We start from the raw sequence: 24,990 nt of genomic DNA, 5'->3' as shown, positions 1-24,990 counted from the left end.
TAGCAATGTGTGGCTGTTTGCTGATGATGCTGTGGTGTATGGGAAGGTGTCGTTGTTGAGTGACTGTAGGAGAATACAAGATGACTTGGACAGGATTTGTGATTGGTGTAAAGAATGGCAGCTAACTCTAAATATAGATAAATGTAAATTAATGCAGATGAATAGGAAAAAGAATCCTGTAATGTTTGAACACTCCATTAGTAGTGTAGCGCTTGACAGTCACATTTATTAAATATTTGGGCGTAACATTGCAGAGCAATATGAAGTGGGACAAGCATGTAATGGCAGTTGTGGGGAAGGTGGATAGTCGTCTTTGGTTCATTGGTACAATATTGGGAAGATGTGGTTCATCTGTAAAGGAGACTGCTTATAAAAGACTAATACGACCTATTCTTGAGTACTGCTTGAGCATTTGGGATTCCTATCGGGTCGGATTGAGGGAGAACATAGAAGCAATTCAGAGGTGAGCTGCTAGATTTGTTACTGCTAGGTTTGATCATCACACGATTGTTACGGAAATGCTTCAGGAACTCGGGTGGGAGTGTCTGGAGGAAAGGAGGCATTCTTTTGGTGAATCGCTACTGAGAAAATTTAGAGAATGAGCATTTGAGGCTGACTGCAGTACAATTTTAGTCGCCAACTTATAATTTGCAGAAAGACCACAAAGATAAGAGAGATTAGGGCTGGTACAGAGGCATATAGGCAGTCATTTTTCCCTCGTTCTGTTTGGGAGTGGAACAGGGAGAGATGATGCTAGTTGTGGTATGAGGTACCCTCTGCCATGCACCATATGGTGGATTGCGATGTATGTATGTAGATGTAGATATGTAGATATTTTTGGAGCTACCAGTTTACTGTCTAAATGTTTAGAGAAAAAGTGTTGAACAACTACTTTTGTTGAAACTTGAAACTTTGCTGTGTCTGAGAACTTACGGCAAGTTTCATTCTTGTATACACTGAAATGTCTGTTGATATTTTACTCCAAGTTTTTAAATTTTTTTTTTATTTTACCAGGTATACTCATGGGCATTGGTAACATGATCTGTGTGACTCCAGGGTTTATGTCTGCTGCAGTTGTTGGTGCTTTGACATACAAAAATGTAAGTTATGCTGTTCTTGCTATTTGATAATTTGAATTTGCTGCCATTTAATGATGCGTTTGAAAGTTAATACTAGGTCTACAACTTTGCTTCTGCTGTTTTTTCTTGAAGTTCAGGGTTTTATTGTGAATAACCTACAAAAAAAATTGATTCATGGTATTTCCTGACACTGGCCACTACATTCTCCCATCTTTTGGATGGCATACAAACCCCATGGTGGGAGAACTAGGCATCTCTTGTGGGGGGGTCCATGAATTGATTCAATTTTGCACTTGTTCATATGATCAGAAGTGCTGGTCAGCCAGACTGTATGCCACTGATCGAGAAAGGTGGTAGTCAGAGAGAGCAACGTATAGAGAATACAGCAGCAGGGATAGGACTTCTCATTTCAACGTTTCCATGTATATTTTGACAGGTTTTGCGACATGGTGTCTAGCACTGACCTGCTGCAAAATTACCTTTGTGTCTATCACTGTATTGTAGCCATTTTTATTTCAGTGCTGCGCCCAAATGCATAAATTGCTTTCGATAATGATGTCCTGCGAGTGTCTTCATTTGTTTCAGTAGCTATAAAAACGTTCTGTCTTTCCCTGCCATGCCAGTCTTAGACATCAAAAATACCATTCTTAAGGCACTGGAAACATTCTCTGCACGTTCTTCCGCTAATAGTTCCCTCACCTGAACCCCACTTGCCGCTACTGCCGTCTATTGCAAAACAGCGGAGTCAAAGTTGTAGACCTAATAATTTGCCATGCAATGAGCATGTCAGTATGGGAGCTGATGCCTAGAAGCCACAGCTGCAGATTTCTTCATGTTACAGCATAAAATTAAAACTTCCTGCAGATGGCGAGAAATGGGTGCCTAAGTCGACGTACTTAATCGAAAATAACCTTATGATGGCAATTACAAATAGACTAATATTTTTATGGCGTTATGTTTACAGATGACTAAGCTAATTTTATTACACCTATGACCAACCATCTAAACCCCACTTGCCACTACTGCGGTCTATTGCAAAACAGCGGAGTCAAAGTTGTAGACCTAATAATTTGCCATGCAATGAACATGTCAGTATGGGAGCTGATGCCTAGAAGTGCCTATCACAAATTCCTGCTTAAAGGGAAAATGTTGGTAAAGCAAACTGTAGTCTGTTTACGTAACTACACAATGTAAACAAATTCAGATCGGTGTTGGGTTCTCATATATCTGACAGACTGTTGATTACTGTTAAGAATTTAAAAAGAAATTTGGACACAACACCTTAAAATCAAGCTTGGTATTTACATGAAGTATCTTGGTAAATCTTCTCTGCTGGAGCTTGCTGCATGCCATCACTGTTTTTAGTGAGAACTGAGAGATCCAGGAATATGTGACAGGAATGAAATGTATTATTTATTACATAAAGTAAGTTTCACTTACTTTGAGCACAACACACAAGTTTTGAAGGTGCCATGCATAATGAAGAACCTTTCATGTGAATTAATGTTATTTCAATAAATCAGTTAAAAGAGCAAATCATGGGGTGAGCTACAAATGCTGTAGTCAGCAGTCTGATACATTCTACATGATCGTTCGCAGCTCGTGGTCGTGCGGTAGCGTTCTCGCTTCCCGCACTCGGGTTCTCGGGTTTGATTCCCAGTGGGGTAAGGGATTTTCTCTGCCTCGTGATGACTGGGTGTTGGGTGATGTCCTTAGGTTAGTTAGGTTTAAGTAGTTTCAAGTTCTAGGGGCTGATGACCTTAGATGTCAAGTCCCATAGTGCTCAGAGCCATTTGAACCATTCTACATGATCAATTTCTACAGTACTGTATTGGATGCATTCCCGTCTTCTCTCTCTCTCTCTCTCTCTCTCTCTCTCTCTCTCTCTCTCTCTCTCTCTCTCTCTCTCTCAATTTCTGCACAGTAAGCTGGCCTGACTCATTATGGCTTTTCTTATGAAGTGTCATAAAAGATGACACATTCAGACTTACAGTGACACATGATTTAGAATAGCTGTGATGACAGATCATGAAGTACATATCTAAATTCCCCCCATGAACCATGGACCTTGCCGTTGGTGGGGAGGCTTGCGTGCCTCAGCGATACAGATAGCCGTACCGTAGGTGCAACCACAACGGAGGGGTATCTGTTGAGAGGCCAGACAAACGTGTGGTTCCTGAAGAGGGGCAGCAGCCTTTTCAGTAGTTATAAGGGCAACAGTCTGGATGATTGACTGATCTGGCCTTGTAACAATAACCAAAACGGCCTTGCTGTGCTGGTACTGCGAACGGCTGAAAGCAAGGGGAAACTACAGCCGTAATTTTTCCCGAGGGCATGCAGCTTTACTGTATGATTAAATGATGATGGTGTCCTCTTGCGTAAAATATTCCGGAGGTAAAATAGTCCCCCATTTGGATCTCCGGGCGGGGACTAATCAAGAGGATGTCGTTATCAGGAGAAAGAAAACTGGCGTTCTACGGATCGGAGCGTGGAATGTCAGATCCCTTAATCGGGCAGGTAGGTTAGAAAATTTAAAAAGGGAAATGGATAGGTTAAAGTTAGATATAGTGGGAATTAGTGAAATTTGGTGGCAGGAGGAACGAGACTTCTGGTCGGGTGACTACAGGGTTATAAACACAAAATCAAATAGGGGTAATGCAGGAGTAGGTTTAATAATGATAGGAAAATAGGATTGCGGGTAAGCTACTACAAACAGCATAGTGAACGCATTATTGTGGCCAAGATAGATATGAAGCCCACAGCTACTACAGTAGTACAAGTTTATATGCCAACTAGCTCTGCAGATGACGAAGAAATTGAAGAAATGTATGATGAAATAAAAGAAATTATTCAGATTGTGAAGGGAGACGAAAATTTAATAGTCATGGGTGACTGGAATTCGAGTGTAGGAAAAGGGAGAGAAGGAAACATAGTAGGTGAATATGGATTGGGGCTAAGAAATGAAAGAGGAAGCCACCTGGTAGAATTTTGCACAGAGCACAACATAATCATAACTAACACTTGGTTTAAGAATCATGAAAGAGGGTTGTATACATGGAAGAACCCTGGAGATACTAAAAGGTATCAGATAGATTATATAATGGTAAGACAGAGATTTAGGAACCAGGTTTTAAATTGTAAGACATTTCCAGGGGCAGATGTGGACTCTGACCACAATCTATTGGTTATGACCTGTAGATTAAAACTGAAGAAACTGCAAAAAGGTGGGAATTTAAGGAGATGGGACCTGGATAAACTGAAAGAACCAGAGGTTGTACATAGTTTTAGGGAGAGCATAAGGGAATAGTTGTCACGAATGGGGGAAAGAAATACAGTAGAAGAAGAATGGATAGCTCTGAGGGATGAAGTAGTGAAGGCGGCAGAGGATCAAGTAGGTAAAAAGACAAGGGCTAGTAGAAATCCTTGGGTAACAGAAGAAATATTGAATTTAATTGATGAAAGGAGAAAATACAAAAACGCAGTAAATGAAGCAGGCAAAAAGGAATACAAACGTCTCAAAAATGAGATCGACAGGAAGTGCAAAATGGCTAATCAGGGATGGCTAGAGGACAAATGTAAGGATGAAGAGGCCTATCTCATTAGGGGTAAGAAAGATACTGCCTACAGGAAAATTAAAGAGACCTTTGGAGATAAGAGAACGACTTGTATGAATATCAAGAGCTCAGATGGAAACCCAGTTCTAAGCAAAGAAGGGAAAGCAGAAAGGTGGAAGGAGTATATAGAGGGTCTATACAAGGGCGATGTACTTGAGGACAATATTATGGACATGGAAGAGGATGTAGATGAAGGTGAAATGGGAGATATGATACTGCGTGAAGAGTTAGACAGAGCACTGAAAGACCTGAGTCGAAACAAGGCCCCCGGAGTAGACAACATTCCATTGGAACTACTGACGGCCTTGGGAGAGCCAGTCCTGACAAAACTCTACCATCTGGTGAGCAAGATGTATGAAACAGGCGAAATACCCTCAGACTTCAAGAAGAATATAATAATTCCAATCCCAAAGAAAGCAGGTGTTGACAGATGTGAAAATTACCGAACAATCAGTTTAATAAGTCACAGCTGCAAAATACTAACACGAATTCTTTACAGACGAATGGAAAAACTAGTAGAAGCCAACCTTGGGGAAGATCAGTTTGGATTCCGTAGAAACACTGGAACACGTGAGGCAATACTGACCTTACGACTTATCTTAGAAGAAAGATTAAGGAAAGGCAAACCTACATTTCTAGCATTTGTAGACTTAGAGAAAGCTTTTGACAATGTTGACTGGAATACTCTCTTCAAATTCTAAAGGTGGCAGGGGTAAAATAAAGGGAGCGAAAGGCTATTTACAATTTGTACAGAAACCAGATGGCAGTTATAAGAGTCGAGGGACATGAAGGGGAAGCAGTGGTTGGGAAGGTAGTAAGACAGGGTTGTAGCCTCTCCCCGATGTTGTTCAATCTGTATATTGAGCAAGCAGTAAAGGAAACAAAAGAAAAATTCAGAGTAGGTATTATAATTCAGGGAGAAGAAATAAAAACTTTGAGATTCGCTGATGACATTGTAATTCTGTCGGAGACAGCAAAGGACTTGGAAGAGCAGTTGAATGGAATGGACAGTGTCTTGAAAGGAGGATATAAGATGAACATCAACAAAAGCAAAACAAGGATAATGGAATGTAGTCTAATTAAGTTGGGTGATGCTGAGGGAATTAGATTAGGAAATGAGGCACTTAAAGTAGTAAAGGAGTTTTGCTATTTGGGGAGCAGAATAACTGATGATGGTCAAAGTAGAGAGGGTATAAAATGTAGGCTGGCAATGGCAAGGAAAGCGTTTCTGAAGAAGAGAAATTTGTTAACATCGAGTATAGATTTAAATGTCAGGAAGTCGTTTCTGAAAGTATTCGTATGGAGTGTAGCCATGTATGGAAGTGAAACGTGGACAATAAATAGTTTGGGCAAGAAGAGAATAGAAGCTTTCGAAATGTGGTGCTACAGAAGAATACTGAAGATTAGATGGGTAGATCACATAAATAATGAGGAAGTATTGAATAGGATTGGGAAGAAGAGAAGTTTGTGGCACAACTTGACCAGAAGAAGGGATCGGTTGGTAGGACATGTTCTGAGGCATCAAGGGATCACCAATTTAGTATTGGAGGGCAGTGTGGAGCGTAAAAATCGTAGAGGGAGACGAAGAGATGAATACACTAAGCAGATTCAGAAGGATGTAGGTTGCAGTAGGTACTGGGAGATGAAAAAGCTTGCACAGGATAGAGTAGCATGGAGAGCTGCATCAAACCAGTCACAGGACTGAAGACCACAACAACAACATATCTAAATCCACAATGTTCTGTGGAGGTAGGTATCTGATGCAGGGTTAAGAATACTTCATTGGTTTCTTACATAAAAAAGGAGAGATACAGTGAACACCTGTACAATCTGCTGAAACATCTGATATTTTCTTTATTCACTGACATCTTCCTTCTTTTTTTTCCCTGCATGTCTCACAGTTTTTACACAGATACATTCTGAACTCTGAAACCTCTGAGTTACTCTAAATAATATCATATTTGGTCAGTGTTGAGAACAAAGATGTACTCATAGTTCACCAAGACCTGCACAGTATAAAAATAATGGAAAGACTTATATTAACCACTCACCATACAGTTATTTCTGAGAGATGAACAAACACAGAACCATTTTGAAACTGTCATTGTGGGTGAGTGAGTGAGTGAGTGAGTGAGTGAGTGAGTGAGTGAGTGAACAAAACTTTATAAAAAGTTATCAGAAATGATGGAGAAAGGTTTGTCACTAAGAGGTCACAAATTGTTTTGAAATCTATTGCATTGTACACATTTTAGTTGGCTTCTTTGTCCTCAGTGTTTTTTCTGTGATATTTCCATACCCTTTCAATGTTTTTCAGTAGAAAGTAAGCCAAACACAAATTCTTTAAGTTACCGCTAGTTCCAGTCCAGTCTTCTCCCGTTTCTGTTTGCAACAGGCAAGAATATCTAAAATATTTGAACAGAGTTGTTTGAAGGTCAGCTCTACATTTTAAAATATGTGATAACGTGAAATAATGTATGGAGATGTAAAATACTGTAGTATGTAGACAGAAACTATTAATCACGTACAGAAAGTTTAAAACAGGCATATAAAAGTGATGAGAAATATAACTAAGATATCAAACTAACTTGTATTTGACAATAGATTGATTACTGCCTTGCAACCTGTCGATTTCACATTTGTTATTAACTAGTACTCCCCACATTCCCTCATCCCATAACCAAATTGGACAGCTAAACTAAAACCTCTACTATGACTTTATCTACCTTTGATTACAATCTGAGGTTAGAAATATGATTTTGAAGTCCATTCCATTTCCTCCCAGAGTGGAATTCTTACTGACCGTTTAACCAAAAAAGTGTTTCTGGTCTTCATTAAGCCACAATGTTATCCACTTTAGTACTTAAAGTTCCAGTTTTCTCAACTGTGTATCCACTCTGATCTCTTCACAGGTAATGAGTTATAAGTAAAGAGAAAATATGGCAATGAATAATTCATTTATTTGCTAGTTACTAATGTTTGCTAGAAGACTAATCAACTAGCCAATGTGAATGGTACTACTCAATGAAAAACCTTACTGGGAGTTTTGCTGTTACATCCATCTCTCATGGAATAAAGTTTGTCGTAAACTCACTAGATGACATACTTGAAATGCCCACTAAATCATGCAGGGCTAACAGGTAATTAGAATTGTGGACAGGGCCAAGGGAGTTGCAGTTGGGTTCATTTCACAATTGTAATTTATTATTATTTAGTTCACAAATACACTTCTGAAAGAATTAAATTTGCTTCATGGCTGAAGGCCTCCAAACAGATGCTTTAGAATAAGTTCAATTTTGAAAAGACATGACACACAGTTAAATTTACGAATAAGATAAATCATATACATATATGAGATGAGCATGCGGAGCGGCTGAAGGCCACCAGATTAAATCTTCATAATTCCAAATGTACTACGATGGTTACTGAAGGCAGAAGGCCACAATGTTTTAAGATAACAGGGCTGATGGCCCACAAGGTGCACGGAAAGAGATAAACAAACACAATAAAATGGCTGAAGGCCGCAAAGTTAAATTCTGCAAATTAAGGAAATACATATTGCAACGATTGGTAAAACAATACATGTGGTCTTAAAGGAAACTCCTAGAACATGTTTCCAGGACTGAAGGCCCACAACTAACCTTGCCAAATTAAAAATATAAAATACAGTTCAATTACAACAACATTTACACTGCCAAAATGATAATTAAGAGAACGGCACTCAGGAGTCTCCAGCGGATTGGTCTGCCCTCATTCACTTAGGCAAGACAGGTGGTGAGTCCAACTACACTTAATTCTTGCAAGGCCAACCAAGGGACAGTCATGGACCAACTTACCAACTGCTTGCTTACCACGACGGAGTACATCAGAACTCAAACGCATAAAGTTATGAACATGATGATCCACAATGATGTATGTCTTGGCTCTCAGAATTGCACACCATGTTGGACAGCGACAACAGGTGAGGAAATGACACTGCCTGAAATTACGTTAGTGGCCAGGGCAGGTAACCGGAACACTAATGGCCACAAGGCAGAAAATTCTGCTGGTGCACTGGAATTGTAGTCAACCAATATAGTTAACTGCACTGCATGGCAGCTAAATTTCATTAATAGAAACACTCACTATTGCTCACAGGAAAACGTGCCCAACAGTGAACCACTGAAACGAGTCACCACAACATGAATGGACGTGGCTTATGTAGTTGAAACCACTACTCAAATTTGACTTCCTGGGTCAGTGAACCACGAAGCTTGTAGTGATTGGATAGCTCCACACACACACACACTCCAACACTGTGCAGGGACCGGCAGCAGACCCAGCTGACTGCGCCGCACAGAGATAACATCCCTGGTCTGCAGCAACTGACTGACCACCTTAGAATGTTGACATCTAAAATAGTTGTCAGTGGACATAATGCCAACTACACACACAACCTGACAAACACTGCATGAAGACCTGAACGATAATCAACAGTAACTAAGCGTGCACGAAGACACATAGGGAGTCGATGCACGTGTTTCCCCTAAGAAAAATAGAGAGAGTAACAAGTTTGGTGAAAATAAATTGCTAACATCTGTTGAAATTTCAGTGAAATAATAAGGAATAATATGGACTGAAACTGACCAAAGGATTTTATTTTTATTTCTCAATTCCCTAAGAAATATGAAAACAATTTACAGTGTGCAGTTATACTGTCTTAATTCTCATACATGTACAAGGTGATGGTTTGTAGCTCAATGCAGACATCTTAAAGCTCCAAAGGTAATGGTAATCTGTACACAGAGTGGAGAGAGATTGTCACAAAATTTGGACCCTGGATAGCTGATGGCAGTAGGAACCAAAATAACTAATGTTGTGTAGGTCAACAACACACCATTTTTAAACTATGGAAACTTGGTGCCATGTGGTCCGATTGGCCAACGGATTGCCCTGTTGCCATTTGTCGGTTGACAGGCAGTGCTATGGTTATCAGTTCACACACACACAAACATCCCTCACCCCATCACTGCCCCAATGTGATATGCACACATGTCAAATAGGTCCTGCTGTTTGTCTTCACCTCAAGTCAGAAGCATTCACACATAAGCTTTGCTTCAGCGAATACATGTCCCCTGCGATTTAGTCATACAGTAAGCATGGCAACTCAGTATTCATTTGAAGAACAAGATATGGTTTTTGTTTATGGACTAGCAGACGGTAATGTGCATGTATAAGGAATGGTACCCAGCAAGATGCCACCCACACCTGCAAACATTTACAGCAATTAACCGGTGACATGGTGAAACAGGCTCATTAGCAGGATGATATGGTGATGCTGGAAGACCTCGAACATGACAAGATGCTGCATTTGGAGAGACTGTTCTCAAGCGCTTCGAGGAAGCACCTATGACAAATACTCAAGCAGTTGGACAAGACATGGGGTCACTCATCAGTTAGTCTGGGAGCTTTTGAGGGATGACAGCCAGCAGCCATTTAGTTTCCACCTTGTCCCCAGAGACCTAAATCCTGAGGCAGACTATGAACACAGGCTAGGGTTTTGCTGGTGATTTCTGTGACATGTTGCCCAAGATCCCAACCTCCTGCCATTGTGGTGTTTACTGATGAGTGCACCTTCCATGAGGATACCCTTTACAACACTTGAAATGTTCATTACTGGGCAACGCGAAATCCTCATGTCATGTACATACGCAGAAACCAGGAACGATTTTCCCTCAACATTTGGGCAGGCATTGTGGGTGACCATTTGCTTAGGCCAGTTCATCTACCTCCTCAACTTACCAGTGCAAATTACTTTCACTTTTTGCAAGAAACTCTATCCGGCCTGCTGGAAGGTGTTCCCCTGGACATACGGCTATGCATATGGTTGCAGCACGATGATGCACCCGCACGTAAGTCGTGCTGTGCACGGATATTTAAATGAACTCTTCAATGGTTGGGTAATTGGCAGTGGTGCTAGTAGGACATGGCTCCCATGATCACAAGACGTCACGCCACCGGACTTTATCCTGTGGGGATTCTTCAGTGTTCTAGATCACCCACCTGGAAATGAATCATCTAGAAACGAAGAGGAATTAATGGATCACATTCAATATGCCACCATACACATCATGAAAATGCCAGAAATCTTTGAAAGAGTTCAGCTAAACACTGGTAGATGTTATCAAGCTTGTCACATCACTGGATCACCAGTTTGAGCACCTGATTTAGGTAAAGAATGTTGTAGTTACAAAACAGGCTGTTTTCAGGGCCGACACAATTTGTAAAAGAATTTCTGTACATGAACTAACAGCTGTTGATGGTTTTGTTGCTGGTACATCTTACCATGAAACTACAATGGATGTCAGGACCATGGCGGATTGGCTCCCATGCCCACAGAGTGGAAGGCTGGTGTGCTACCACCGAGGGTACGGACCATCTTGGATGCATCGCGATCTTCAGCAGGCAAAGGATTTGTGGTCATGCATTGTCCAGAGCATCCATCAACAGGGCAATCCCATGATCAATTGGAGCGTGTGGCACCAAGTTTCCGTAGTTTAAAAATCGTGTGTTGCTGACCTACACAACATTAGTAATTTTGGTTCCTACTGGCATCAGCTATCCAGGGTTAAAATTTCGTGACAATTTTTTCCAATCTATATATCATTCTGCAGAATTAGCAATTTATTTTTGCTAGACTTCATATTACCATTATTTTTTTCAGAGAAATGTCATCAGTGACAAGCTTTGAGTAATACCTAATTTCCCTTGTTAGCATGTTAAAATTTGCTTTTTTTTTTGCCAAAACACAGTGGAGTTCATAAGTATTCATTGAAGTAGCATTCTAATGCAGCTGAAATGTGACAGAATCCTGACAGTGTATTATTAAACTGGCAACTGGAGGAAAGACAAATCAATAGTTTACAAAACTGCCCATTATCAATATAAAAATAAACTGCAATTTCTTCACATGTATTGTTCCAAATCCACAGTATTTATCATTTCAGTAGCTATTGAGGCCCTTAAAAATTTCAATATTTAATTGAAAAAATCTGTAGTTGGTTGAATGTCATGCTAAATATGGAAGTTTAGCATACTAATCATGTAATAATACAACTCATGGGAGTACCTCTTCTTTTTAAACCAAGATAAGTATCCAGTGATTCAGCACTGAAACGAATTAAGCTTAATGAGAAGCTCAGACAGGTGGTTACTAAAGATGTTAAAATAATACAAACTCGTATAAAAGTACAGCAAAAAATAGAATCATTATATTTCATCAGAATATTGGAGGATTAAAAAAACAGTGGCTGAGCTACATGTTCGTTTGGAAGATTCAGAAACTGAGGTTGTAATAGATCACATTGAAAAGTGAACTCTAAACCGAGGATGTTTTATGTGTGCCTAGATAGGATAATGAACAAATAAGAGTGAGGCAAGAATCGAGTGTCAGAGCCAAGATACATGAGACGATCACCATTTGCAGTTTACAAAACATTACTTGATGACTTTAGACTGTGTGTTTCCTTGCTTTCTTGCTTGTGAAAATACAATAGTGTAGAATTTTTGAATTTGATGCTGATCAGTTTTTGCTTAATTTTTATTCACTTCATTCCCTATCCAGATATAAATACATCATCCTTGCACTAAACACAGAATTGTTTGGTAGAAAAATGACAAACATATTGTGTGTGTCCTGTAACCTGACAAGGGGACTCCTCAGTCCTCACGGGTAGCAGTTGGCAACAGTTGGGGACTTCTTGCCATACAGATTTGCAAAAGTTTGTTGCCAAGTGTGCAGTGTACTGTTAGCCAATGTTGACTGAATCATATTCTGCTTTTGTTGTTGAGCTCTGCTGTTGGTGCCTGTGTTCTGCTACCCTTGTTTTCATTGTAAGTATTTCAAAAATGGGTGGTAAGGTGGTTGTTAGCCCACTGTTACTTTTACTCCAGTTTGGAAAAGGAAGCTAATTTATCAAGAGCTCTGCAAGCTCAAAAAAACAGGTTTGTGTTTCCTGTACTGCATACTTAAAATACATGCAGGTGGAGCTTTTTATCCCCTGTACCCAACATTTCCCTGCAGTAAATCCTATCCACTCTCAAGCTCCCTGCACTCCCTGCTAGAGTGTCATCAAGTTATAGCTTGTGAGCAGTATGACAGCTGCTTGAATTTTGAAATGACTGACTTTCTTTCTATCCTCTGCTGCATCCTTTACTCATTAGGTTTCATAATTATTGAACAAGATTTTCTGAAATATGAGTAAAGCTATGATCCTTTTTATAAAACAATTTGCCAGTTAGATATGGTACCACTGGGATTGCACACTCTTAATTAAACCTTTAATGATGTAGTGTTTGGTTAGTTTGTGCATGTTGTTGTAGTGTGTTAAAAAAGGGGAATCAAAAATTAAGTTTGCAGGAGTGATGCCATGCCTATCTGAAAGAAGGCTTTTATGTTCACAACAAAGATTCTTTTGTATGTTGCTTTTGTACCTCCATCTGCAATCTGCAAACCACCATGAAGTGCCTGTTACTGTATCAGTTACTAGGGTTTCTTCCCATTCCATTCACATTTGGAGTGTGGGAAGAATGATTGTTTGAATGCCTCTGTGTGTTGCAATTATTCTGATCTTATCCTCATGATACTTATGTGACTGGTATATCACGGATTGTAGTCTATTCATAGAGTCATCAGTTAAAGCCAGTACTTGAAACTTTGCTAGGAGACTCTCGGGATAGTTTACATCTGTCTTACTGTGTCTAACAGTTTAGCTTCGCAAGCATCTCTGTGACACTTTCCCAAGGACAGGTATACACTTGTGTCTGTATATGTGTGGATGGAAATATGTGTGTGTGTGCGCGAGTGTATACCCGTCCTATTTTTTCCCCCTAAGGTAAGTCTTTCCGCTCCCGGGATTAGAATGACTCCTTACCCTCTCCCTTAAAACCCACTTCCTTTCGTCTTTCCCTCTCCTTCCCTCTTTCCTGATGAGGCAACAGTTTGTTGCAAAAGCTTGAATTGTGTGTGTATGTTTGTGTTTGTGTGTGTCTGTCGACCTGCCAGCACTTTCATTTAGTAAGTCGCATCATCTTTGTTTTTAGATATATTTTTCCTACGTGGAGTGTTTCCCTCTATTATAACCTAGTGTTCTATCATAAACAGAAGTCTACCACCTGCTTTACCCATGACTGAACCTATGGGATCATTCCATTTCGTATCCCTACCAAGTGTTACACCCAGATATTTGGCCAATTTAAACTGTGACTCATTGATATTATAGTCTCAGTATACTACATTTCTTCATTTTGTGAAGTGCATAGTTTTGCATTTCTGAAAATTTAAAGCAAGTTGACAATCTTTGCACCAGTTTGAAATCTTATCAAGATCTGACTGAGTTATTTATACAGCATTTCTCAGACAGTACTTCATTATAGATAACTTCATCACCTGCAAAAAGTGAGGTTACTATTAATATTGACTCCTAGGTCATTATTATACAACATGAACAACAAGGGCCCCAGCAGATGTCCCTGGGGCAGGCCCAGAGTTAGTTCTACATCTGACAATGACTCCCCATCCAGTACAACATGTTGCATTGTAACTACCAAAAATTCTCAATTCAGTCACATATTTCACTCAGTACCCAATATGATTGTACTTTTGACAATAAGAATAGGTGTGGTACTGAGTCAAATGCTTTCCTGAAACTGAGAAATACTGCATCTACCTGCTTGCCTTGATCCGTAGCTTTCAGTATGTCATTTGAGAAGAGTGAGTGGTGGGTTTCATATGATTCATGTTTTCGGAATCCACCCTGGTTGGAATGGGGGAAGTCATTCTGACCAAGGTGACACATTGTATTTGAGCTCAGAATGTGTTCTAAGATCGTACAACAAATTGATGTTGGGTCATGTGGTAGTTTTGTGGATCACTTCTACTATCCTCCTTGCAGACAGGTGTGACATGCTTTTTTTCCAATAACTGGTTTTTTGTTCGAGAGATCAATGACAGATTACAGTTGGAACAGGGCTAACTCAGTTACAAATTCAGAATAGAATCTGATAGCAATTCCATCGGACCCTGGAACATTGTTAAATTTTAATGATTTCAGCTGTTTCTCAACACTGCTGACACTAATACTTACTTTGCTCACCTTTACAGTGGTATGAAGATCAAATTGAGGAAAATCTCCCAGGTTTTCCTTTGTAAAGGAACATTTGAAAACAGAGTTAAGCGCTTCAGTTTTTGCTTTGCTACCCTCAATTTCCATTCCTGTCTCATTTTATAGGGACGGACACTAATTTTGGTGGCACTAACACACATTACATATGGCCAGAATATCTGTGGGTTTTGTGAAATACTATTACACAATACTCTGCTATGGCAGTCACTGAAGGCATCATGCGTTGCTTTCTTGACATCCAAACATGTTTCATTAGGCACTCTCTCTGTAGCACTACACAGTAGTCTCTGTTCTTTTTAGAAGTTTCTTTACAGTGGTTGTATACCATGGAGGGTCCCTTCCATTATGAACTGTTCTACTGGGTACATACCGTATTTACTCGAATCTAAGCTGCACCTGAAAAATGAGACTCGAAATAAAGGAAAAAAAAGTTTTCCCAAATCTAAGCCACATCTGAAATTTGAGACTCGAAATTCAAGGGGAGAGAAAAGTTTTAGGCCGCACCACCAAATCAAAACAAAGTTGGTCCATTGTAATATGAGACACAATTTAGGTCGAATGAATGACAATACAGCTACAGTAGTTTGGTTCGAGTCATAAGCTTAGCAGTTAAGCTTTACCAGGTAGCATTTGCTATGAGTCAGACACTCTGTCTGTATTTATACGGGTACCCTTCCTTTTTCATGTGCTTCCTCTGGTTTGAATTGATTGCTTATTTTTCTTTGATCTGATAAATGCTGTTCTCTTTGTTATAGGTGTTTGTCACTCTAAGCTGAAAATGCATTATTTTAATGTGTCATGCATTGTTTGTCGCATTCCAATACCGTGTGTTTACGACCTGTCGCCACTCGCAGCATGGCTTGCTTTCGTGCACGCTACCGCCGCTTACAATTAAAAAACAAAAGAGAGGAATCGTCTCATTAGTGAAACAATAGCAAGAGACTGCTATTTCTTGTTACTTACACTGCTGCTTTCTTCGATAATCATCAAGAAGCAAATAATAGACTGCGTATGATAGATGTTCTTAACGAGAGTTTAGCAAAAATTTTTCTCCATTTGAAAATCTTTGCAGAAGCCTCTTTAGTACATTACATTCTGGACAGAAATTAGTCATCTTAGATTTAAAAATCTAGTCAATTGTCGTGCTTCATTTCTGAATGTATGTAGGCATACGAATATAAACATGACACAATATGTATATTCTTCCGCGTTTGCCGTTGTCTCACTCTTGTTTTGTAGTTATTAGACAGACAAGATTTAAATGAGACAGCAGCAAACACAAAACAATACATGGCAAAATGTTTATATTTGTATTATTCTTACGGTGAAGAGAATACTGCATGTGATTCACAATACATAAAAGTTCGTATTGGCAATCATCTCACAGGTAGTAAAAAATTCAGGATGTAGAGTTGGCCGTATTGACAAGCATCCCAAACAGTCCTGCCAGTCGGATTTTCGTAGTACATTGAAATGCTGCTACATTCAAAGATGAACAATACGGAATTTGTATTTACTTTGTCTGATAATGTATGAAAATGTAGTGGTCGAAACTCAGGGCGGAGAAAAAAAAAGCTCATCTTCCACCTTTTTTTTAAATTTATTTACTGACGCAGAAGTTTCGGCGCCAGTATTTATCTTTGTGCCTGCAAAGCATGCCTGTGTAGCACTACATATATTCGACGGCAGGACTTAGTTGTGGCAGCACCTACCAACATTTTTCAGAACTTCCACTTACTTTGGCGTCGATTCTAAGCCGCGGGCGGTTTTTTGGACTACAAAAACCAGAAAAAAAGTGCGGCTTAGATTCGAGTAAATATGGTATTTATCCATGACATGGTCAGCTATTCCTTTAAACTTGAGCCACAGTTCCTCTACATGCTCCTATCCCATGCTAAAAGTTTCAAGCTCCACATTGAGATAATACCCTACTGCTTTTTGGTCTAGTTTACTGAACATAAATATCTTTCTGCTTATTTCAGTTGTTCTTTGTACTTTGGTAATCAATGTTATCACAGCTGCATCATGGTCCTGTTACCAGTTTCAATGTAGACATCCTCAAAGAGGTGAGAGCTATTTGTTTCCAATAGATTTCCATCATGAGTGGGATTTTGAACTGTCTGTCCTAGGTAGTTTTCAGAGAAGGCATTTAGTAATGTTTCACATGATGTCTTATGTTCATTGCTAACAAAACTATGATTTTCCCAATTGATTGATGGATGACTGAAGTCTCCACTGATGATTGCAGTATGATTGGGAACATGCCAACAAGTGAACTGAGGTTTTCTCTGAAGTTTTCAGTTACATCAGGAGATCAGTCTGGTGCACAATAAAAGCATCCAGTTACCATTTTATGCCCACCCCTGATACTGAGATTTGCCCAAACAATCTCACATGTAGCATCAATTTCTCTCTTCGTGGATTTGAGTTTCTTGTCTACTGTGACAAATAATCCAAATCCATTTCCAATTTGCCTATCCTTTTGATATGCACTTAAATTTTCCCAAAAATTTCATTGCTATCAATTTCAGGTTTCAGCCAGCTTTCTGTACGTTGTATTATGAGCTCCACTGCTTTTCAGGAGCACTTAAGTCTCTGGCACCTCGTTGTGAATGCTTCAGCAGCTAAACATTAGGATTTTAATTACCTCACCTGTGGGCAGCATTTCTTTCACTCTTACACTGATACTACTGGGTTTTCTACAGTTGTCATTACCTGGATTAGATGGAGAGTTGCCCATTATAAAAAAGCACTTGTGTGCACCGCACGCACGGTCAGCTACTTAAGTAGCAGTCTCTGATGTGTAGAGGACACCTGACCCATTTCAGTGGACCCTACAGTTCTCAAACCTGTGGCCCAGGTTCAGGAAGTGGCAGCCTAGCGTGTCATAGAATCTTTGAGGTCTCTGTTTTAGTCCATCCAATCATCTTGGAACCAAAGGGCCACGATCAGTTCTGGGGACAGTGCTGCAAATTGAGTGTTTCACTGAAACTCCAGGCGCAAGGCTGGTCTTCTCAACCTTCTATACCAGACACTGGAACGACCCAAGTGTGACCTTTGAGCCCAGACAACAGGCAACATTTGTTCCATCATGCATCACAATTTGCAGTTAGTTGCCTCCTGTTCCTTCTATTGCTGCCAGAGTAACCTCTTGAACATGTTGAATAAGGCCTCTCAGGCATACAAACTGAGGGCACCTGGTGTCCTTTCCTGTCCCTTGCTGCCATTTCCCTTAGGGGTACCAGACAAAAAAGTTTCCCAAAACAGGTGAATGAGTTCCATTGGCTCAATTTGTTTCAGTGAAATACAGAACCTCAAATTTGTTGCTTAGGTGGATCTGTACAACACCCTGAGTTCTCCCCGATTCCCATCCACCCTGTTAAAATGCCACTCACCACAAGGAGCTCTTCCAACATGACAACTCAAAGTAGCTACCAAACATTTGACTGTAGTCAGGGCAAGATGCTTGTCAACCAACACATTCTGTTTTTCAGAACGGCATTCATATTGGGGCTGCATTTTAGCCAGTATGATCTATTACAGGACAGTGAACAAGTAACCTTACATAAAGCCTTTAATATGTTCAGCTAAAATTTGCTGATTCTCTATAAGAATTGAAGCAAATACACAAAATGATATTACTGTCAATGCAACAAGTCTGTGGTAGAAATTACCAGTTTCTTAAAACATTTTTGAGACTAATTATAGTAGTTAGCAAACTCAAAAACAGAGTTAACTTATGATAAATGTAGATAGTATATAGGGCTACTCCTCTTTAAGGGAAAAATAGATGTAATGTGAAACTCAGGTAGGAGGACAAGGGCTAGTCGTGCTGGAAATTCATATAAAAGGCTGCCTGCTATTGGTGAGATGCATAATCTAGACCGAAAGTTCTAGAAGACACAATAGTTGACTTGAAAATTATGCCAAAAAGCCTAACGAGAAACAAACCTGATTGGCGTATGAGGCCTACAAAATTATGAGTAAGGTCGCACACAGTGTACATAAAGAGGATAACACAAATAAGGTTTTAAAGAGTATTAACCGCAAACTAATACAAAATGGTGCTATTGTCACTAAAGCTGATAAGGGAAACTTCGTAGTTATATCCACAAAGCAAGAATACATAGACAAGACTGAAACTTTTTTCAATGACAACGGGATAGTTATGCTTAACGAAGACCCCACTATTACTCTCCAAAAAGAAATTAGAACTGGGATCCAAAATACCAAAAATTTGATTGGAGAGTTCCGAAAGAAGGGGCTGATAAACATGAATCCCAAGCCCCCTAAATTGAGACGTCAGTTTAAAGTTCATAAGTTAAATCACTCAATTCACCCTATCATTGACAGTACGGGAAGTATCTATCATAAGCGGGTGAAATACTTGCATACTAAGATTAAAGAAAATTTTGTTTTTAGTAAAAACTATTCCGTTAAAAATTCCATTCATTTAGCTACCAGTTTACGCAAGGTATCTTGTTCTGAAGATTCTAAACTAGTAACAAGTTCATACACTAATGTACCGGTCGACCACACACTGCAAATGCTAGAGTGCGATTTGCGTCGCAATAAAAAACTTTGGGATAAAGAGGTCAATAAGTTGTTGATGCTGCTACGGATCGTTTTAAAACACAACTACTTTACATTTAATGGGAGATTTTACTTACAACCAGCAGGTTTGGCTATGGGGAGCCCCCTAGCTGGGATTTTATCAGAAACTTTTATGAACTACTTAGTCTGATTTTTTTTTTTTTTTTTTTTTTTGCCAGTGGCAGAGATTCTTAGGAGAATAAAATTTTACAAAAGATATGTTGTCATTCTATTAATCATTGATGGTTCTCAAAGTGATGTAGAACATATTTTTTTTCTATTTTTAATGAGCTTCACCATAATATCAGTTTTTCAATTGAGTGAGAATCCGATACCAGGTCATTAAATTTTTTGGACCTCACTTTAACTGTGGTTGACAGCAGCATTGAATTTAATATTTTTCGGAAAAATACATTTTCCGACAATATTATACCTGCAGACTCGACCCATCCGTACGCCCATAAGATGGCCTTTTTTTCATTCTAATATTCAGACTTACAGCTGTCCCTCATGCATCAGATTGCGGTAGAAACTAAACTGGTCACACTTGAGGTTATTGCTATAAATAATGGCTATAGGCCTCGGTTGGTAAGACAGATGTATAACAAGAAAATAAATAAAAATAATAATCCCTCTTCCATGCTAAGAGATGCATTAGATGACAAGTGACAATGATATCTACCCCTTACGTAGGCAATATAAGTTACAAATTCGGGGTGTTTACTCAAAGCCCATAATTTCAGTCGCCTAGTCTACTACTAATAGTTTACATAGGAATTTAATCCACTCCTTGCACAATAAGAGCGATAAACTTTCCCAATCAGGAGTATATAAAATTACATGCGGGGATTGTCCAAAATTTTACATCGGGCAAACGGGACGAGCTCTGGGTCTCTGGTATAAGGAACATATTCCTACTAGAAGCGGTGATGGTACTAAAGGCTCTACTTATGCGGAACACCTTGTGCAAATGGCTCATGCGCCAAGCCCTCCAGTTAATATCGAGTTACTTCATGCTGAGGTTAAGGGCTTAAAACTGGATGTTTTGGAAGAAATGCAGATCTTTCAGCATCTGCAACATGCTAGAGACAATATCCTTAACAACCAACTCCTACTAAGAAACAGAATTTTTTTTGAAGGTTTCGCACCTTTAATTTGTTCTTCATGGTTGTAAATCTGATGATCTGGGGATTTTCACATGCGTGTGCTGATTGGCGAGCGCGGTTGGTCAAGCTGTTCATCTTCTTTCTTTTTATCTTCATTTTCCTTTTACGATGAAGGTGATTTTAGCCCATTGAACACCTCACGTTTTATCCCTATATCTTTATTACCACAACGTCTTTAGATTACGTCCCCTCATGCTGCCCCCCCCCCCCCCCCCCTCCCCAGCTAACTACTGGCTTTAGGTATTGTTTTCAGAGTTCCTCCTGTTGTCATAGGTAGCTTCATATATGTTTCTTTCCTAGCATAAGCAACCGTGTGCGGCTATTTTTAGGTTTCATCTTCCATTTAGCTCATCACTTATTCTGTCCATTCCATTTTTTGATATACGTTGATCCACAGTTGGGAATATGTGGGCTATTTAGCCCCGACCCAAGTATAAACTTTCTCGTATTGGAATGCACATGCGCATTCAAGTAACTTCCCTTGTCTTGCGCATGTGCAATGGTAGCGGGTCAGGCTTGTAAGTGAGCGACCATTTGTAGCTGCAGTTTATGGCGGGTCATGGCCCATCGAACATAGGACGGTGTGAGGTGGAGCATACACCATTAAGTAAAGTAGTGGTTTTGACTTAGTACATATGTACTGTTTGGGTTTTCCTTTTCTTTTTCATTTATAAATGTGTAGCTATGGTGTTCTTTTAATCATTGACAAAGGTCTTCTTAGGCACTTGTGGGTTTTATTGTTCTGAAGGAGGTGTAGTTATCTATGCCAAAACCTGGGTTAACACTAGGTGCTTTTTTCGCAATCGAGGAGGGTTTTTAGTTTTTTTAATATATAATGTGTTAATTTGAATTTTCTTAAGAAAGAAAACTGAAGAGTGAAAAAGAAAAACATCAGACCTTAAGATCAGAATTTCGTATGTCCATGTTGTTTAGGCTTCTTTAAATGCACACACATGCCAAAAAATATAAATGTTTGTAAATTCTTTCAAATCATACTGCAGTTCACAGTACATGTAGATGCATTTTTCCGTAATATCAGTGAATCAACTTCTAATCCCACTTATTATTCTACATGCACTTCAATGAAGTAAGAACTGTCAGCACAGTGTATAACATCTCAGTAACTAATAATAAAGAATTCAAGTTTCAAAAATGCTAAATTTTCAAAATTTATTTTCTAATTTTATATAGCTCTGTTCATGATCTATGGACTATCTAATCTAGGTAGCCGTCTGAGATACCATGTACTGAAAATTGTGTTGATGCATTTGATAAGTTTGGCTACTTGAGCTTGTTTAAGTTTTAAAACTGCTTTCAGATTCTTTATAGCCTTTTCTGAAGTCTTTAGCATTGAGAGATAGAATGTTAGGCAGAGAAATATGCTTTGGGCCATCAGTCTACTGCTGATAAAACGAAAAAAGACATAATAAAACATTTTCTTAGACGAGAAGGTTTGAGTAAAACAGTCAACTGAGATTACATCGTAAGTTGTGCTATCTGCATTAAACACACAAAAGCAATTTGGTTTGCATTGAGTTTTTAATAACATAACATATCGTAGACATTGTATTTGGAGAGCTCTGCCTGTAGTGATATGGATAACCTGGTGGTAGATTGTGTGTACACAATAATAATTATTATTTATATAACGTAACTGTTTCTTCACATGATTTTCTTAAATAGCTCTAAAATATTCCTAATGTTAAGTCTCCTTCAAGGAGCTGCATTTCAGTGTTTGTTAGGAATTAATTTCTATGAACAATAATTTGTTGCAGCAATCATCTGAACAGTGGAAGAAAGTTTACCTTATATCAGCAGGCCTCCTTTTAGTTCCGGGCTTGCTGCACCTCTTCAAATCATCAGCTGAAGTACAAGAGTGGAATTTCCCAAAATCTATGGCGAAAGAAATGAAGGATGGTGTCTCAGAGAAGGATGTGGAAGCTCAGCAACGACTCACATCAGAACACAAAACTGAAGATCGGTGGGATAAAGAAAAGAAACAAAACCACAGACTGTGAAAAAGTGTAACATAGGCAAACGCAGAAATGAGACTTTGTGAAGGAGTGTTGATTTTTATACACATGCACCTAAAATTTTTAATAAATTCCATTTTATACTGAGCCACTTTTTGGAAAGAAATATACCACTACAAGAAGTTTTGTACATATTGGTTTTATTTATTCGTTCACTCAGCGTGTACTATATGTCCCATTATGATGGTATCCAAGGATTGGAACATGTTATGTTACATTCCCTTTTGGATTTGCAGCACTTGTATTTTTTCTGCATTTACAGTTAAAATTATTGGATATTGTTGTGCATCTTTTGCGAAATAGTGTTTTGCATAAAAGGTGGAATCTACATCCAATAAGTTACGTTGTATTTTAACAGGCAGGTTAGATTAGATTAGATTAGTACTGGTTCCATAGATCATGAACACGACACTTCGTAATGATGTGTAACATGCCAGGTTAATAAATGGTGTCTATACAAGATATTACATTACACAAAATATTACATGACACTTAACATTTTTAATTTTTTTGGTGGTGGGGGGAGGGGGGGCGGAGGGAATAACCCACTTACTATATCCAAACATTCATCTAATGATCTAATGTCAAACAAGCCTGAGAAAATAAGCCTGAGAAAATAAGCCTGGGAAAATGAGCCTGGGAAAATGAGCCTGGGAAAATGAGCCTGGGAAAATGAGCCTGGGAAAATGAGCCTGGGAAAATGAGCCTGGGAAAATGAGCCTGGGAAAATGAGCCTGGGAAAATGAGCCTGGGAAAATGAGCCTGGGAAAATGAGCCTGGGAAAATTGGCATTTGGCATTACCCCCAAAGGCCTCACACTTAAAGTTCCCGTCTCTGGCTGTAACCCTTCTTTCCATCAGTCCCTATACCAGTTCCAAACTGAACAATCCATTGCCCTCACCCACCTAATCCTTCACCTACACATCAACTCAGCCAATGAACACACTCGTCAACTCCTATCCTTAATAAAAGTCCTCAATCTTTCCTCTCCCACATCGACATCGGCTGTTCAGAGCATCCTTCTACAGGCCAACCGCAAATTAGAACAGCATGCCACCTTCCACCTCAAAAAACTATCCAATCTCCTGGTTTCCCACCTCTGGAAAGGCAACTCGCTCACCCTTCACAACCTTTCCAGCAAACCTCAACCTCCTCTCATTGCCCACAGACCCAGACTCCCCCATCTACTCAATCTCCCACTTCCAGCTCCACTCCCCCCAAAACCTCAAAATTCCAATCAACACAATTTGGAACCACAACACCCTAATTCAGTAGTTAACCTTTCCTCCAAACCTCTCTCCCAATCCGAAACCTCTGTCCTATCCAAAGGCCTCACCTTCAGCCCCCACTCCCAGATTCAACCAAACAGCCCTCGTCAAAGATTTACTGTCCTACACTTGTACTCTCTGCTGGAAATATCACTTTGCCACGAAGAAAAATGATCCTAATCCTACTCCTAATAATCCAACTCCCCAAGACACTATCCAAATTGAACCCTGCCTGGAACAGTTCCGTCCTCAGTCACAGCGGGACCCCCACCTCTTCCTCAAAATCACCCTCTCCAAACCTTCCAGGAATTTCTGACTTCCAGCCTTGCCTCTCAATCCTTCTTAAAAAACCATAATCCTACTCTCAACATCACCACTGCTGAAACCCAGGCTATCAGTGATCTGAAAGCTGAACGATCCATCGTCAGTCTTCCGGCGGACAAGGGTTCCACAACCGTGGTACTTGATCGTCGGGAGTATGTGGCTGAGGAACTGCATCAGCTTTCAGACAACACTACAAACAGTTTGCCAAGGTAATCCCATTCCTGATGTCCAGGTGGAGCTTCAAGGAATCCTCAGAACCTTAGGCCCCCTACAAAACCTTTCACCTGACTCCATCAACCTCCTGACCCCACCGACACCCCGCACCCCTACCTTCTACCTTCTTCCTAAAATTCACAAACCCAATCATCCCAGCCACCCCATTGTAGCTGGTTACCAAGCCCCCACAGAACATATCTCTGCCTACGTAGATCAACACCTTCAACCCATTACATGCAGTCTCCCATCCTTCATCAAAGACACTAACCACTTTCTCGAACACCTGGAATCCTTACCCAATCTGTTACCCCCAGAAACCATCCTTGTAACCATTGATACCACTTCCTTATACACAAAAATATTCCGCACGTCCAGGGCCTCGCTGCGATGGAGCACTTCCTTTCATGCCGATCACCTGCCACCCTACCTAAAAGCTCTTTCCTCATTACCTTAGCCAGCTTCATCCTGACCCACAACTTCTTTGCTTTCGAAGGCCAGACATACCAACAATTAAAGGGAACAGCCATGGGTACCAGG

At 39.8% G+C, this 24,990-nt stretch overlaps 1 protein-coding gene across 2 annotated transcripts in view; it reads left to right on the top strand.

The window, feature by feature from the left end:
* Positions 1 to 22,775, top strand: part of LOC126456571 (sialin-like) — a 157,003-nt gene extending 134,228 nt beyond the window's left edge. For both annotated transcript variants that reach the window (XM_050092316.1, XM_050092315.1), the window contains 2 exons: positions 1,015 to 1,100; positions 22,388 to 22,775. In XM_050092316.1, coding sequence (XP_049948273.1) covers positions 1,015 to 1,100; positions 22,388 to 22,630 — 329 coding nt within the window. In that variant the 3' untranslated portion in view covers positions 22,631 to 22,775. The remainder of the gene's footprint in view (positions 1 to 1,014; positions 1,101 to 22,387) is intronic.
* The last annotated feature ends 2,215 nt before the right edge of the window (positions 22,776 to 24,990 follow it).

This window comes from Schistocerca serialis, chromosome 2 (genome assembly GCF_023864345.2).
Source record: "Schistocerca serialis cubense isolate TAMUIC-IGC-003099 chromosome 2, iqSchSeri2.2, whole genome shotgun sequence".
Lineage (NCBI taxonomy): Eukaryota > Metazoa > Arthropoda > Insecta > Orthoptera > Acrididae > Schistocerca > Schistocerca serialis.
Note: the sequence above shows the minus strand (reverse complement) of the source record. Positions and strands in the feature narration are given on the sequence as shown.